This window comes from Myotis nattereri (genome assembly GCF_964212035.1).
Source record: "Myotis nattereri genome assembly, chromosome: 5".
Taxonomy (NCBI): Eukaryota; Metazoa; Chordata; class Mammalia; order Chiroptera; family Vespertilionidae; genus Myotis; species Myotis nattereri.
In genome coordinates, this window is record NC_138080.1 from 68,434,828 (window position 1) to 68,453,299 (window position 18,472).

Consider the following 18,472-nt stretch of genomic DNA (forward strand, 5'->3'; position numbering starts at 1 on the left):
ATCAGTCACTACTTAGGCACATGGAATTCCCTAAGGTAGTTTTCTAAGAGCCTCAATTACTAGAAGTCCTTTCATTTATAATCATATATTTATTCTGATTCTATGTTCTTTTTATGTCTCCCTCTATTTCCCCAAAAAAATCAGAGGATAAAACCACTATAAAAATGGGAACGAGCCCAGCCAGCATTGCTCGGTGGTTGAGCGTCGACCTATGAACTAGAAGTTCACAGTTCGATTCTGGGTCAGGGCACATGCCTGGGTTGTGGGCTCTATCTCCAGTGTGGGGCGCGCAGAAGGCAGCCGATCGATGATTCTCTCTCATCATTGATGTTTCTAGCTCTCTCTCCCTCTCCCTTCCTCTCTGAAATCAATAAAAAATATATTTTAAAAATGGGAACAAAAGATATTAAGAACCTGCTAAAATCTCATCCTGGGTTTCATTAATATTTCTCCATGGGTATTAAATGGATGCTAAAAAAAAAAAAAAGGAATAAGGGGCATGTAACATTTTCTTGAATACTGATGTTTGATATGTTCATAATTTTAAATGATCATATTTGTGTATTTATTTACATAATAAATGGCAAAAACAAAACCAAACCAAAAAAAAACAAACAAGAAAGAAACCAAGGCAAACTCACCCAGCCAACAATTAGCAAAAAATATCTCCCCTCAGGTTCCTGAAAGATTTCAGTGTTTGAATCTGTAGAAGGTTGGAGGTGATGTCGAGGAAACACTTCTCTCCATATTACCAGCTGACCAATTCTTTGTTTTGCTGCTAAAGGCAGTAGGCCATAGTGGCGACAATATACGGCAATATCAATAAGATCATCCTTAGGCAAATGACTGCATATCAAATAACCCTTGAATTGAACCACAAAGAACAAAAATCAACCAGTGATATAAAGCAATAATCCCATAATATATTTCTAAGAGTTTTATAGGTACTTCTTCAGTTGGCTTAAGATATCCCAGTTTTAAGACAGAGTAAAAATAATTCCCTCCACCCACTGAAGTCAACTAGAGATCAAATATTTATGATAACTTAAGTCAGCAACAGGTAGATGGTAGCACAAAACAAGATCATCTCTGAGTAGTATAAGCCTGAATGGCAAAAGTAGAATAGAACTGAATTCTGAGGATGGAAAGCAGAGAATGAGGAGTTGAAAAATGAAAACACTTAAATTCAATTGACAACTTTCTTTAAAAAAAAACACATTATTTTTATTGCTGACCTATTACCGATGTCCCCATTCCTACTCGACCCCCCACCCACCCCTACGTAGCCTCCCTTTCCTCTGACCATCACTGCATGTGTGTACGGGTTATGCATATACTAGAGGCCCAGCGCACGATGAAATCGTGAGTGTGTAGGGTCCCCTAGGCCTAGCCTGCCATCAGGGCCATGTCTGCAGCCCTGCGACGCCTCACACGCTATGCGGATGCTGCTGGAACCCCGCGATGTTCCAGGGATGCTGCCGGCACCCCATGACGCTCTGCTGATGCTGCCGGTGCCCTAGGGGGTGGGGGTGGGGAGGGCCCGAGAGGTGCTCCATGAACCTCCTGGTGACCGGTCATTTGGTCGTTACGGCGTTACCGTCATTGGCCTTTTATAATATAGATGTTCTTTGGCTAATCTCTTTACCTTTATTCATCCATTCCTGCCCCTGTCCCCCCTGACAGCTGTTAGTCTATTCCATGTACCCATGCCTCTGGATATTTAACTTTCTTTATGTGGAAGTTAACTACTTCACGTTAAAGGATTTATTAAAAAGATGCATAGTAAAAAAATAAAAATAAAATAAAAAGATGCATAGTGAGTCTGAAGATAAGAAACAAGCATACTACTGCAAAAGGAAACCAGACACCACTCTCCCATCTCTGACACACTTGGTTCTTTGAGTAGTTTCTTCTTTACAAATTTACAAATGCTTTAGAACACAATGAAACCAGAAATATTTATTGTCTAGGTACAAGTTTTAAGATCTTAATTTTAGGGTACCTACATTCAGAGGAAAAGAGATAGATACATTTTTCATGTCTGCAAAAGTTTGAGAAAATTTAGGTCCTATAGCAGTTGGACATTTACAAAGATTCAAGCTTCAACTTACCTTGTAAAACAAAGAAGACCCTAAAATCGTATACAGCCGCCTCATGTCATAGTAATCCTCAGACTGGGTGGGGGAGAAAACCACAGTGGATTAAAAAATCCTAGTTAAGCAACAACAGTTAAAATGGCAATTATATTCTTTAGTAACTGAATTTTCCACAGCCTTTATTAGAAAACAATACACTAGGATATTAGGGTGCAAGGTAGTGTGCAAAGCAAGTATTTTGATTTAAAACAGTTTTATTTTTGTTTCTTATAAGAAACTACTGACCAGAGACATCTAAAAATAAACATAAGATTTGTTATACCATGAGGGATTAAAATAAATGTATCAAGACAAAAAGCATCTACCTACACATCATCTATGATATTTAACATTAACATATATTATTTTTGATAATACAAATTGGTATAACCTATTTGAGGGCCACTGTGTGGTATGTAAAAAAAAATTAAAAAACATACACTTTTTAATAGAATTATTTGTAATATGCAAAAATTGGAAGTGATTTTTAGCAAAAGAGAATGGTTAACAAAATTAGATATATAACACAGTATCATACCTGAGTAGTCACAAAATGTTTTAGAATATACTGTTTTGCAAAGAATGCAAGCTGCAGAACAAAATATCACTATGATCTAGTTTTTGTTAAAATGGCACTCCTGATGATACACATGTTTATTTTCAGGCCCTAATCTGGATCCAGTCATTTCCCTTAGGAGTCATGGTTCTTTGTAGCAAGAAATATTACTTACGCACCATGGCCTGGGTGCGAGTGGTCTTCCTTATTACTGGGGATGGTCACGATTTCTAGGCCTTTTCCCTTAACAGAACTAGGAAACACTACTTTTTTTTTAAAGATTAAAAACCATACTTACACTTTCAATTTAAATCCAGATCCACAGGATTTTCACTTAATTTAATCAACATTACATGTATATCCTGTCTCACAAAACCCAGTTCTTAATGATACTGATGTAATCTTTACATATATGTTATGTAACAAATATTTTTTTATAAAATGTTTTTATTGATTTCAGAGAGGAAGTAAGAGAGAGAGAGAAAGAGAGAGAGAGAGAGAGAGAGAGAAACATCAATGACGAGAGAGAATCATTGATCAGCTGCCTCCTGCATGCCCCACACTGGGAATCGAGCCTGAAACCTGGGCATGTGCCCTGACCAGGAATCAAACTGGTTCATAGGTCGATGTTCAACTGGCCAGGCACAAATATGTTCAACTGAGTAGAAAATCTTAAGGTAAGCAAAACAGACTTTGCCATTGTCAAAATAGAGACCTAATGTTATGTATTTCAAGATTATCGCATGCTCACTTGCAATATTTTTAGCATGACTGATTTACAAAATGAGAAATCAACACTGTCTTTCCTAAAACTCACTGCTTCTCTTACCAGTTCTGCAAAATCTGCAGCCTCCAAGTCACTCAATGCTGTGTCTAATTCCATCTGTGTGGGGGAGAAAGAAGAGTAACACAAACAATTAACTGATAATTACTTTCAAATCATGGCCATATAAAAGTGTTTAATAATTACTTAAAGAATTGAATAATTATCTTTCTCCTTTGTATTATTTAGGAACTGTCCCTCCCAGGGGTTGAGCATCAACCTGTGAACCAGGAGGTCACTGGTTCGATTCCCGGTCAGGGAACATGCCTGGGTTGCAGGCTCGATCCCCAGTAGGGGTGTTCAGAAGGCAGCCGATCGATGATTCTCTCATAATTGATGTTTCTATCTCTCTCTTCCTCTCCCTTCCTCTCTCTGAAATAAAAAAAACAACAAACATGTTAAAAAAACAAAGTCCCAAACAGAACATCTTGTTTTTAAGCTTTGCAATTACAAAAAGTTAATTTAACATATAGGCATTTTTCAATTAAATCACAATTGAAAAGTAGGCTTCCCTCTGAATTCAATATAAGATAATTTATGAGATTAAAAAATTGCTTTCAGTTTTAAGTTAGAAAAAATTTTAACATATAAAATTCTTAGAGGAAAAATCAATCATAATGTAGCTAATCTATTTTGAGTTGTTTTTATTTTTCTGTTTTTTCTATATATTTCTCAACAGATGGATTCTTAGAAAATATCAACATTCTTCCCTGTCTCTCTCCTATCTATCTATATATTTAAAAGCCTAAGTGACTGGCTGGTAGTTATGACACACAATGACCACCAAGGGGCAGATGCTCCAACCAGTAGCTATGACGCACACTGACCACCAGGGGCCAGACGCTTAATGCAGGAGCTGCTGAGCTGCTGAGCTGCAGAGGGAGCCCGATTCCGTGTAGCGTCACCCAAGAACCGCCCTCTCGAAATTGGGGCCCCTGGGGGGATGTCAGAGAGCCGGTTTCAGCCCCATCCCCACAGGCCAGGCCAAGGGACCCCACCTGCCAGAGGGACCCCACTCATTCTGCAGACACCCTTTGAGCCGCAGCGCCGCCTGTGGGAGGTTGGCTCCAGGACATGTCCGGCCTGTCTTGCCCAGTTCCGCCCCTCCGGCCACCTTCTAATTAATTTCTTTTCAATGTGCATGAATCCGTGCACCGGGCCTCTATTGTTTTGTATAAAAGGACTGTTAATAATTATTCATGGATTAAAACAGGAAGGCAGGTGTTCTCTTGAAATCTGGCACAGCTTATCTACCCTACAGAGTTATTAGAAAAATATATTACTTAGGATTTAGCTTCTGTTTCTATGGAAATTGCCTAAACTCCTTCATGAATTTTTTTTCTCCCTAAAGCCTTCACAATTTAAAAACAATAAACTTAGCAGTTTCATCTGTAATGAATATACATGAATTAAAAACTATTGGCAATGAAAGTTTGTAGCATATGTGCTATTTGTGAAAAATAATCCTCTAAAAAACAAGTCCAAGACACTCTCTGCAGGACTGTTTCACAAACTGTGTCTTACTGAGATGACAAAAGCTTTGGAAACATTAGTCATGCTTTTTATTGCTTTTCTTAACCAGGCTTATTACTCATTTGTGACCTACATTTTTCTGCATCTAGCAAATAATTCATGCTCTCCTTTCTGCAGCTATAGTTTCTCTTGAGAAAAACTACAGGACAAAAAGAAAATTACCCACTTGTGATTTTTATTTCAGAAATGTTACTGTTTAATGGGTTGCTGTTCCTGCTAAAGAACTCAATATATAGGCTAATGTAAAAGGTCATTAGAATTGTTTCCTCATATTTCTTAAGAGAAAAGGTAAAGTATCTTTTCTCTTAATTATTCCAATGTTCCTGAGGAAAAATGATTTTTTTAAAAAACATAACATCTGACAAAAAAACAAAATAAGGAAATTTTCAAACACCTGGGAAGAACACTGAAGACCTCATTGTATACTAAACTCAGAACAAGTTAAGTTTTTTTTCTAAGTTAAAATAACTTTCCACCTAAATTTATTAGGTATAAGTAACCTCACATGCATATGTTTTCAACTATATATTTGTAAAATTTATTTCAGAGAGAAGAAGGGAGAGAGAGAGAGAAACATCTATGTGAGAAAGAAACATTGATCAGCTGCCTCTTGCATGCTCCCCAATTGGGAATTGAACCTGGAACCTGGGTTTGTGCCCTGAACAGAAATCAAACCTGACACCTCTTGGTGTACAGGACGAAGCTCCAACCAGCTGAGTCATACTGGCCAGGGCTAGATTTTTTGAGGCATAAAAATCCTTAATATTTTTCATTGGAAAATATATAGTCACTAAACACTACTATTTTTTTTTTTTTAACACAGTAAGCAATTTCAAAGAGAAGTGTGTAAATCAGGGGTGGGCAAACTTTTTGACTCGAGGGTCACAATGGGTTCTCAAACTGGACCGGAGGGCCGGAACAAAAGCATGGATGGAGTGTTTGTGTGAACTAATATAAATTCAAAGTAAACATCATTACATAAAAGGGTATGATCTTTTATTTCAATAGTTTTATTCATTTCAAACGGGCCGGATCCGGCCCACGGCTGGTGTAAATTATTTGAGTTTGCTGGTAATTTCAAGGGCTAGTGTTTAAAACTTTACATTCACTAGAGACCTTTAGATCACTTTACAGAAGATGTCTATTTCATTTTCCAAAATTTTGTCCTTACTTTTCTTAACCAGACTACAAAATACAGAAAAAGTCTAAGCTATGTCCTCAGTATTTTCTGTGTATTAATCTCACCTACCCAACTGAACTGTGAGAATCCAGAGGAGCCTTTCCTGGATTCCCCAAAACACAACACAAATCCGAGTACCTGGCACAATGAAGACGGATCTCCAGACAGTAGTGTTAGAATTAACAAGGATAGAAGCAACTAAAGATAAGCAATTGGTATGACTTGAGGCAACAAATTAAAAAATATACACCAGAATTCACAGAGTGAGATCTCAGTTCAATATTCTTTTAGGTTGAGATAAATAAAAGCATTTAATAAAATGTATGCTAAATTAAGAAAAAATGCCAATAAGAAAGCCAAATTAAGAAAAAATGCCAGTAAGAAAGAATATAGGAGGTAACCTTCATGGACTTTATAAGACCAAAACAGGTTCTATTTTAAAATGTCTTAAACTTCTTAGGGGGAAGATAATATTTACTCTTAACGTATCCAAAGTCTAAAGACATTGTTCCCCAAAACATTAAATACCTCTAGTCTGGCAGGTCTCATGAAATTGCACTTTCTGACTCACGAAATTGGCCTTCTGTCTTTCAGAAGAGAAAAGACCCCCAAATGGGCATACAACAGACTTTGGAGCCAGTGTCTTTCTATCTTAAAGGTAAAGTTTTCTATTAACTGTCTGTCTATATTGAACACTTATAATTTCTTATAAAAATACTGGTGGAGGTAGAATTATATGTATATATATCACAAACTTTTTAGTTTTAACATGAAAATGGTAATTGTTGGCCTGAGATATAAAAAATTGCAGCAGCAGCAGTTGACAAGGCAGAGACAAAATGCGAGTATCAAAAAGTAAAAGTTTCGCCGCCACCGCCACCGCTGTGCGCTGACTCTCTGGAGAACGAGCATCCTATCTGGCCATGGCATCTGTGCCCGACCCTCCTCTCCCAGGTCTCCTCTCTACTGGGGAGGCGTAGGAAGGAAACCTCTGGTTTCCCCGAGAGAGACGCAGAGCCCATGGTTGGCCGCTGCCGCTGCCGTGTGCTCGGTGTGCAAGTACGAGGAGAGCAAGAACTCTGGCTTTGCTCACCTTGGTGTTCCACAGCCTAGCACAATGCCTGACACATTGAGTGTCATAGGCAACTCATCCTATCCTGGGTGATTTTGCAGAATCCATGGTGCCAGCCAACATCCATGACCCCACAGGTATTCCCCTTTCCCAAGTGGTCCAACCTAGGTCTTTTCCCAATAAGGATAGATCTTGTGCAAGAATTCTAGTGCCAGCTATTAAAAGAGAATTGGAGTGATGACTTCATTGCCATGTTTTCTGATTCCATTAATGCTGGGATAAGAGGAACATGCGGTCCCCAGTCTTGTCCTGGAGCCGATAGAACGAGCAACTAAATCGAATAACATCCACCCTTCATTGGCAAAGTAGACACAGCTGGTGAGACAATTCGCAGCTGGGAAGGGAAGAGGATGCCTGGAAAACGCCCAGGGCACCGCGACCACCCGAGCAGCAGCCATGTGAGCAGCCTGCCCCATCTGAGGAGAGGCAGCCTCACGCGACCTGCTGCCATGAGAGCAGTAGCAGCTGCGCGAGCTGCCTACCCCCGTCTGCGGAGCAGCAGCTGTGCAAACAGCCCGCCCCCCCCCCCCCCCCCCCGTACGAGGAGCAGCCTCACACACAGCCCACCACTGTCCGAGAAGCAGCAGTCCTGCAAGCAACCTGCCCCTGTCTGAGGAGCAACAGCCTTGTGAGCAGCCCACCCCAGTCCGAGGAGCAGCAGCCGCGCAAGCAGCCCGCCCCCAAGAGTGGCAGCCCCGGCAAGCAGCCTGCCCCCATCCAAGGAGCAGCAACTCCGTGAGCAGCCCACCCCTGTCTGAGGAGCAGCAGCCACATGAGCAGACCGTCCCCGTATGAAGAGCAGCAGCCCTGCGAGCAACCTGCCCCCATCTGAGGAGCACCAGTGGTGCGAGTAGCCCATCCCCTTTTGAGGAGCAGCAGCTGCGCAGGCAGCCTACCCCTGCCAGCCAGAGGAGCCACCACTGCTGTGAAGAGCGCCCACCATAGGAGCCACCGCCAACTGAGGAGCAATGTCGGCTGCAACCGCCTGAGGAATAGCCACGGCCTGAGGAGCCACTGCCGCCCAAGGAGCAGCCCCTGCTCTATTCGACATCTAGATCCTTCAGTGAGAGCAAAAGTGAGAAGACAAAGAAACCCCCAAAGGAAAGAAAAGGAGGAATCGCCAGAAAAGCAGCTAAGTGAAACAGAGGCATGCAATTTGACAGAAAAATAATTCAGAATAAGGGTCATACAGATCATAAAACAGAGGGATGAAAAAAATTAACAACTTATATAAGAACCAAGAAGAAATAAAGAGTGATATAGTTGCAATAAAAAACACCATGGAAAGTTTCAACAGTAGACTAGGAGAGGCGGCGGACCAAATTAGCAAATTAGAAGACAGGGAAGCAAAACACACCCAAACTCAACTGCAATTGGAGAAAAAAATTAAAAGATAGGAGGAGAGTCTGAGGGAGTTTTGGAACAACATGAAACGAAGCAACATATGAATAATAGGGATGCCAGAACGACAGGAAGAGGAACAAGAGTTAGAAAACCTATTTGAAGAAATAATGTCAAAAAACTTCCTTGTTGTGGGGAAGAAAAAAGTCACACAAGCACAGAGAATCCCAAACAAGATGAACCCCAAAAGATCCACACTGAGACATATTGTAATTATGATGGCAAATGTACAGGACAAAGAGAGAATCTTAAAGGCTACAAGAGAGAGAGAGAATCCCTAACCAGTTTGGCTCAGTGGATAGAGCATCGGCCTACGGACTGAAGGGTCCCAGGTTCGATTCTGGTCAAGGGCATGTACCTTGGTTGCGAGCACATCCCCAGTAGGGAGTGTGCAGGAGGCAGCTGATCGATATTTCTCTCTCATCAATGTTTCTAACTCTCTATCCCTCTCCCTCCCTCTCTGTAAAAAATGAATAAAATATATTTAAAAAGAAAAGAGAGACAGAAAATTACGTACAAGGGATCTCCCATTATATTATCAAATGTTTTCTCAACATAAACACATCAGACCAGAAAGGAATGGAAGGAAATTTACAAAGTGATAAAAAGCAAGGGACTGAATCCAAGAATATTCTATCCAGCAATTGAAGGGAAAATAAGGAGCTTCACAGATTAAAAAAGGCTAAGGGAGTTTATCACTACCAAGCCAGCAATGCAAGAAATGCTAAAGGGAATGGTGTAAAAAGAAGAAATAAAAAGGGAAGAAGGAACACAGGCACAAAAAATAAAAATGGCTACAAACAAGTACCTATCAATAATAACTTTAAACATAAACGGACTAAATGCTCCAATCAAAAGACATCGAGTGGCTGAATGGAAAAAACAACAACACATGACCCATATATACGCTGTCTACAAGAGACCCACTTCAGAATAAGGGACTCACACAGACTGAAAGAGAAGGGATGGAAAAACATCTCTCAGGCAAATGGAAAAAAAGAGCTGGGGTAGCAATACTTATATCTGACAAAATAGACCTCAAAGTGAAGGCTATAGCAAGAGATAAGGAAGGCCACTTCATAATACTAAAGGGATCGATACAACAAGAGGATATAACCCTTGTAAACATATATGCACCCAATACAGGAACACCTAAATACATAAAAAAACTCCTGGAAGATATCAAGGGAGAGATCGACAACAGTACAATCATAGTAGGGGACTTTAATGCCCCACTGACATCACTGGATAAATCCTCTAGACAAAAAATCAGCAAAGAAATAGCAATCCTAAATGACTCACTAGATCAGATGGACTTAACTGACATCTTCAGAACATTTCAACCCAAAGCCACAGAATATACGTTCTTTTCAAGTGCACAAGGGACATTTTCAAAGACAGGCCACATATTGGGTCACAGGCAAAGTCTTTCCAAATTCAAAAAGATTGAAATCGTATCAAGCATCGTCTCAGACCACAATGGCTTAATATTAGAAATAAACTACAATAGAAACAATCAAAATAATTGAAACACTTGGAAGCTGAAAAGCATGCTATTAAACAATGATTGAGTTACCAAAGAGATCAAAGAAGAAATTAAAAACATCCAGAAAATGACAATGAAAACACAATAATCCAAAATCTATGGGACACAGTGAAAGCAGTCCTGAGAGGGGAGTTTATAGCTCTACAGGCCTACCTAAAAAAACAAGAAAAAATGGTAGTAAATCATCTAACTCTACAACTTAAAGAATTAGAAAGAGAGCAATAAGAAAAGCCCAGAGTGATCAGAAGGAAGGAGATAATAAAGATCAGAACAGAAATAAATGACATAGAGACAAAAAAAAAAAATACAAACGATTGATCAAAAGATCAATGAAACCAAGAGCTGGTTCTTTGAAAGGGTAAACAAGATTGATGAACCTCTAGCCAGGCTCACCAAGAAGCAAAGAGAGAGGACCCAAATAAACAAAATCAGAAATGAAAGAGGCAAAATAACAACCAATCCCACAGAAATACAAAGGATTGTTAAAAAATACTATGAACAACTCTATTCCAACAAACTAGACAACCTAGAGGAAATATTCCTAGAAAAATACAACCTTCCAAAACTCAATCAGGAAGATTCTAAAAATCTCAATAGGCCAATAACTATGGAGGAAATTGAAGTAGTCATCAAAAAGCTTCCAGCAAACAAAAGCCCAGGGCCAGACAGCTTCACAGGGGAGTTTTACCAAACATTCAAGGAAGAACTAAAACCTATCCTCCTCAGACTATTCCAAAAAATTCAAAATAAAGGAACACTTCCAAGCTCATTCTATGAGCATCACCCTAATACCAAAACCAGATAAAGACAACACAATGAAAGAGAATTACAGGCCAATATCCCTCATGAACATAGATGCCAAAATCCTCAGCAAAATCCTAGCAAATTGGATCCAGCAGTACATCAGAAAGATCATACACCATGACCAAGTAGGATTTATCCCAGGGATGCAAGGATGGTACAATATCGGCAAATTAATAAACGTGATACATCACATAAACAAATTGAGAGAAAAAAACCACAGAGTCATATCAATTGATGCAGAAAAAGCATTTGACAAAATTCAACACCCATTTTTCATAAAAACACTCAGCAAGGTGAGAATAGAAGGATCATACCTCCACATAATAAAAGTCTTATATGACAAACCTACAGCCAACATCATACTCAATGGGCAAAAACTAAAATCGTTTCACCTAAGAACAGGAATGAGACAGGGATGCCCACTTTCACCACTCCTGTTTTACATAGTACTGGAAGTGTTAGCCATAGCAATTAGATAAGAAGAAGAAATAAAAGGTATCCAAATTGGAAAAGAAGACGTAAAACTGTCCTTATTCGCAGATGACATGATACTGTACATAGAAAACCCTAAAGACTTCATCAAAAAATTATAAGACTTAATAAATGAATTTGGCAAGGTAGCAGGATACAAAATTAATGCCAAGAAATCTATGGCATTTTTATACACCAATAGCGAACTCACAGAAAGAGACACTAAAAAAATTAATGCCATTTACCATTCCACCAAAAAAAAATTAAGATACGTAGGAGTAAACTTAACTAAGGAGGTAAAAGGCCTGTACTTGGAAAACTACAGGACACTGAAAAAAGAGATAGAGGAAGACATAAACAGATGGAAGAACATACCGTGTTCATGGACTGGTAGAATCAACATCATTAAAATGTCCATACTACCCAAAGCAATCTATAGATTCAATGCACTCCCCATTAAAATACCAATGGCATATTTCTCAGACATAGAACGAACTCTCGAAAAAATTCATATGGAATAAAAAAAGACCCCAAATAGCTGCAGCAATCCTGAGAAAGAAGAACAAAGTAGGAGAGATCTCAATACCAGATATCATGCTGTATTACAAAGCCACTATTCTCAAAATTGCATGGTACTGGCACAAGAACAGACATATAGACCAATGGAATAGAATAGAGAACCCAGAAATCGACCCAAACCACTATGCTCAATTAATATTTGACAAAGGAGGCAAGAACATACAATGGAGTGAAGACAGTCTCTTCAATAAATGGAGTTGGGAAAATTGGACTAATACATGCAAAAAAAATGATACTAGACAACCAACTTCCACCATACACAAAAATAAACTTAAAAATGGATAATGGACTTAAACATAAGACGGGAAGCCATAAAAATTTTAGAGGAATCGGCAGCAGCAATATCTCAGACATATGCTGAAGCAGTATCTTCACCGATACAGCTTCTAGGGCAGTGATGGCGAACCTATGACACGCATGTCAGAGTTGACACGTGATCTCATTTTTTTGGCTGATTTTTCTTTGTTAAATGGCATTTAAATATATAAAATAAATATAAAAAATATAAGTGTTTGTTTTACTATGGTTGCAAATATCAAAAAATTTCTATATGTGACACGACACCAGAGTTAAGTTAGGGTTTTTCAAAATGCTGACACACCGAGCTCAAAAGGTTTGCCATTACTGTCCTAGGGCAATGGAAACTAAAAAGAAAATAAACAAAAGGGACTACATCAAAACAAAAAGCTTCTGTACAGCAAAATAAACCATAAACAAAACAACAAGAAAGCCAACTGCATAGGAGAACATATTTGCCAATGTTATCACCGATAAGGATTTAATCTCCAACATTTACAGGGAACTCATACAACTGAACAAAAGGAAGATAAACAACCCAATCAAAAAATGGGCAACAGACCTAAATAGATACTTTTTGAAAAAGGACATAAGGAAGGCCAAGAGACATATGAAAACATGCTCAATGTCACTAATCATCTGAGAGATGCAAATCAAAATGACAATAGGCACCATCTCACACCTGTCAGAATGGCTATCATCAACAAATCAACAAATGACAAGTGCTGGCGAGGATGCAGAGAAAAAGGAACCCTTGTGCACTGCTGGTGGGAATGCAGACTGGTGCAGCCACTGTGGAGAACAGTATGGAGTGTCCTCAAAAAACTAAAAACGGAACTCCCATTTGACCCAGTGATCCCACTTCTAGGAATATATCCCAAGAAACTAGAAACACCAATCAGAAAGGATATATGCACCCCTATGTTCATAGCAGCACAATTTACCATAGCTAAGTTTTGGAAACAGCTTAAGTGCCCATCAGCAGATGAGTGGATTAAAAAACTGAGGTACATCTACACAATGGAATACTACACTGCGGTAAAAAAGAAGGAATTCTTACCATTTGCAATAGCATGGATGGAACTGGAGAGCATTATGCTAAGCAAAATAAGCCAGGCAGAGAAAGTTAAATATCACATGATCTCACTCATTTATAGAATATAATAAACAACATAAATTGATGAACAAAAACAGATTCAGAGACAGAGAAGCATTGATCAGACTGCCAAATCTCAGAGGGAAGGTAGGGGAAGGTGGGGGTAAGGGGGAGAGATCAACCAAAGGACTTGTATGCATGCATATAAGCCTAACCAATGGACACAGACACCAGGGCGGTGAGGGCATGAGTTGGGGGTGGAGGATGGTGGGGCAATGTAATACCTTAATCAATAAAGAAAAAAATTTTTTTAAAGTAAAAGTTTCCTCTAAATTTGCTCTAACCTCCTTCAAAATAAAAATTATACAATAATACTCTAATCACTACAATTATGACTACAATGGGCCAGGCTTGATTCTAAGCACTTTACATGTAACAGCACATAACTCCTCTGTCAAATAGCTACTATTATTGTCCCCGTTTTAAAGATAAGAAAATTCAACAAAGCAACTGACATATCAATTTAAATAATTACTGAACTGTTAAAAAAGCATTTATTTGATTGTATATTAAAGAATTCCATGAAGAGTGGAACCCTGAATTGGGTTTTTACTACAACAGGCTGGGTTTCTTCATGGGCAGGGAACTGGCTATGGCATAGTGTCTTGTTTAATACTAATCCAAATGCTGTAGCTGAAAACATTGCTGGTGATGAAAATTTCTGAAATGATCTTTCCAGTTATTCAGCAGTAAAGTTATTCTAGGTCTCCAGATATGACTAAAATCACTTTGATGATACTTAACCATCATGAAGCCTTACCCTTGTTAAGATATACAGGGGACAAGGCAAAAGCTAATTACATATGTTCATGTAAGGAAAGATTTTGCTATGATTAGTGGAGATCTATACTTAACTAAGAATATTGTTTGTTAGACAATCATTTCATTTACCGTTATTTTACATAGAAACATAACTCTAACATAACCTTACATTGTAAAATCAAAGTTACGAAATTCATAAATAAAAATACAACAAATAATTATGATTTCTGAAAAGTAATCCAAGTTTGGACAAAGCTTAAACATTGTAAAATGAAAGAGCTAACTTTTATTTAGAAAGGAAAATTTGACTTAAGTTCACTGCACTGGACCCCTGCTTCATCAACCAATTACCTTTCTGACTCTTACCCACAATCCTGAAAATAACAAAAAGCTTTAGGGGGGAGAAAGGGGAAGAGAAGACAGAGAATTGTAAAGCAGCTGGTCCTGATTCTTACTTTATGACACTTAAGATTACCTTGATTTCCTGAGGAAGTGTGAGCCACCGCACTCCAGGGAGATTGTCTAAAAGAACTGCACTGGAGGCCTCGTACTGCTGGGCACTGGGACTGGCCCTGCCGTGCAGCTTGGCAGGCTGGAGGGCTCTTTGAAAGAACAGTTCAAAAAAATGATCCAACCGAGGAGCATTCTCAACCTGGCAAAAGGCACTGAAGAACCAAGAGCTCTAAGTTAGAACAACGCGTGGAAATAAACGGTGGTCATCTTTTGTGTGCTGCTAGGAGGACTGGATCTTTCCCAACCAGATAAGCTCTCTTCCTTACTCCTGTCTCTTAGTAAGAATTACTGCTATAATGTTGCTGATGGAAAGTGTTAAGAAATTTACCTTGTCAGTATTTTTTACCCTAAAACCTACTCTCAAATGCACTGAGTAGTGGTACTATGGAAGAACCACATGCTAATACAAGTGGTATATCTACAGCAGAATGGGCTCAGGTGCCCTTTTTGTAAAAAATGTGAGTTGTTTTTACCTCTCACTATCAACCATTTACAACTCTCAAAATCTTTCAGGCAATATGGAAAAATAAAGAGATTTTGAGCTTTGTAATATAGCTTCGAGTCTTATCACAACACTTACTAGGTATATATCACAGGAAAATAATCTAACCTTTCTCTGAACTTTGTTTCCATTTCTGTAAAAATAGGGATCTTACAATCTAATTCGCATTCAAACTATCTAGTATATAATTAGTATAAGCACGTATAAGGCTCATTACTTAGTAAGCACATAAATTAACCTAAGTTATTTCCTCCCCTCTTTAAGGAAAGCATAATTATTGAAAAATTCAAAAGAGGAAGAGAGACTTGGTTTTAGCCATGTAAAATAATACAACATTGCCAAATAATACAACATTGCTGCAGCATTCATTGGAATAGCTCACTGGATAATGTAATTGGTAATATTAGCAGAATACTACTCACTGATTCATTCAGCAAATTACTTGAGTGCCTAGTATACTCTTGATATTTTGTTCTTGTCTTTTGTCTTGATATTTTTATTGCTATACAGCAATAAAAATATCAAGACAAAAGACAAGGTCTCTGCTCCTATGGAGGTCACATTCTAGTGGAGAAAGACAAGTGAACAAACAGTAAAAACATGAACACTTACAAAGGACTGTGCATAGAACAGGGCCTTGTGAATGTGTGATGTAACTGGTTGGCTATTTTAGACCAAATGGTTGGAGAAGAGTCTCTTAGAATGGGGCATTTAAGCTGAGATGCCAATGTCTAGAAGGTCCAGTGGGAGCAGAGTGCAAAAGCCAAAGGGGGGAAACAAGGTTGGCCAGGTGCCTACAGAACGGTGCAGAGGGGTGGGTGTGGTTTGAGATCCAAAACCAGATATTGTAGAAAGATCACTCTAACTGCATTTGGAAATTAATTAAAGTGGACTTGACTTGGGGTTGTGAATATAAAATACAATATACAGATGGCCTATTATAGGATTGTACACCTGAAACCTAATTAACCTACTAGAGGCCCGATGCATGAAATTCATGCAAGAGTAGGCCTTCCTTCCCCTGGCTGCCAGCACCGGCTTCCCTCTGGCACCCGGGACCCGGGCTTCCCTCCGGCTGCAGGCAGGCACCCGGGACCTGGGCTTCCCTCGCAGCCCCGGCTTCGTCCGGAGGTCATCTGGAAGGATGCCCAGAAGGACGTCTGGTCTTATTAGCATATGATGCTTTTATTATTATAGATATCACCCCAGAAAATTCAATAAAAAATTAAATTTGAAAAACAAGGGCAACTAATTAAAGTGGCAACAATGGAGGCAAGGAAACCAGTTAGGAGTTTACTATAGTAGTGAGAGATGGCTATAGTTAGAGAGGGTAATAGTGAAGATGGAGAGAAATGGATGGATTGGCTGATATGGACTTGCTGATGGACTGGCTGGGAATGGTGAGGGAAACTGTTATATCTTTAGTTTGATCACAACACTAAATTTTGTTTATGTACAATCAGTTTTCTGTGGCTCAAAGGGCCTTTCATATCTTTCATAATCAGAAAAAATCTTGTTATTAAAAATTATTGCAAAACAACTATTAACAACATATTGGATACATACTGCTTTTTGGGTTTAAGAACTCAGATCTTAACATTTAAATGGATCTTCACATTTATGGTTTGCCTTTCAAATTCCCACTTGAACAAGAAGAAACTAGTTCAGTTTGTTGCCATCTTGGAAACACTTCCAAATCAATGGAAGCTAAATTTCAAGATGAACTTCAGAGAAAGTAAAAGTACCTCTGCCCCCAAACTACTCCATCGAAATCTGCAGAACAACTCCAACTGATCATCTTCATGAATAGAATTTATTGCAGGAGTTTATTCTTTGATTATCTCTGATTTTATGAAAACAGAAAGCTTTAATTAGGGTAAAACATAGCAAGCTTTGCTCATCTAGTGTAAATGTAAGGAGATAGTTTATAACCACATCCTTACACTTCATTGGTTAAAAATGTCCTCATTGATAAATGGTAAAAGCCTGTTTGTGGCTGCCTGGCCTTTTGTAGTTCACACATTTGGAAAATGCTAATAAGTAAGTAATTGAGAGGAATGTGTCTCCTAAGCAGCTGTTGGAGAACACTGCAAACCAGACAATTTTCCCAGATGGCACAATCACAGAAAATCCCTAAGACTGCTTTGAGAACAGGGACAGCAAATATCTACATAGAGAAGCAGAGAGCTGATACTACTGCGTTTGGAAAATTGTATAAACGGATTGATTTATGTACTGATAGACGCTGAAGACTTTGAAAGCAAAGGTATCATTTTAGCTCTTTAGGTACTGGGACTTATAAAAATCCCACAAAGAGAAAAATGTATTTTCCATCATAATTTTACCTGTTAAAATATTGAACGGTTACCTCAACTATCCTTCTTCAGATCAAGATAGATGCATCACATTATGGGGTAAGGTAAAAAAGCAAGAGGCAGAAAAAAATATATAGTATGAGCCCACACGTGTTCAAAAGGAGAGTATTCATATTATATAAAAAATACACAGAAGGATACATAGGAAACTAAACAGTCTATTGTGATTTTTTTTTATTTTAATAGTGCATTCATTTTTACTTGAAAAAAATTTTAGAAGGAAGTATCACATTTTAGGATAGTGAATTTGGCACTGGTATTGTAACCAGAAAAACACACACATAAAAAAAAAAACAACAACACTTAAAATCTTCTGTTATGAACAAATGCTCTTACATTTACCCCTACAGAAATATATCAAATCAAAATATAATTGTGGTTCATTACTATTTCACTAAAGTAACATATGAGATCAAAAAAAGAAGCAGCAAGGGATGAAATGAAAAACTGCTTAGAGCTATAATTAAAAGCCAGTAATAAAGGATGAGAAAATAAGGAGGGGAAAAAAACCTCAAACAACTAACTTGCCAACGAAGGAATAGTAGTATGTGCAAGAGATGATTTAGGCTCAGACACTTAAAACTTGAGATTCAATTCAAAAAAGTACTTACCTATCTAAAGAACCATACATAAATTTTAAGGTTTGGGCAACATTTTCTATCATATTCCTTAGCTGAGGAAGAGGAACTCTAAAAAAGGTAAAAACA

The 18,472-nt window shown here is 38.5% G+C and overlaps 1 protein-coding gene across 3 annotated transcripts in view; it reads right to left on the bottom strand.

Annotated features, from left to right (window-relative positions):
• INTU (inturned planar cell polarity protein) overlaps positions 1-18,472 on the bottom strand; it is a gene marked incomplete at its 5' end in the record, with an annotated part of 65,384 nt that overhangs the window by 13,629 nt on the left and 33,283 nt on the right. For all 3 annotated transcript variants that reach the window (XM_081093009.1, XM_081093008.1, XM_081093007.1), the window contains 5 exons: positions 642-863; positions 2,112-2,174; positions 3,521-3,574; positions 14,851-15,040; positions 18,377-18,454. In XM_081093009.1, the coding sequence (XP_080949135.1) occupies positions 642-863; positions 2,112-2,174; positions 3,521-3,574; positions 14,851-15,040; positions 18,377-18,454 (607 nt within the window). The remainder of the gene's footprint in view (positions 1-641; positions 864-2,111; positions 2,175-3,520; positions 3,575-14,850; positions 15,041-18,376; positions 18,455-18,472) is intronic.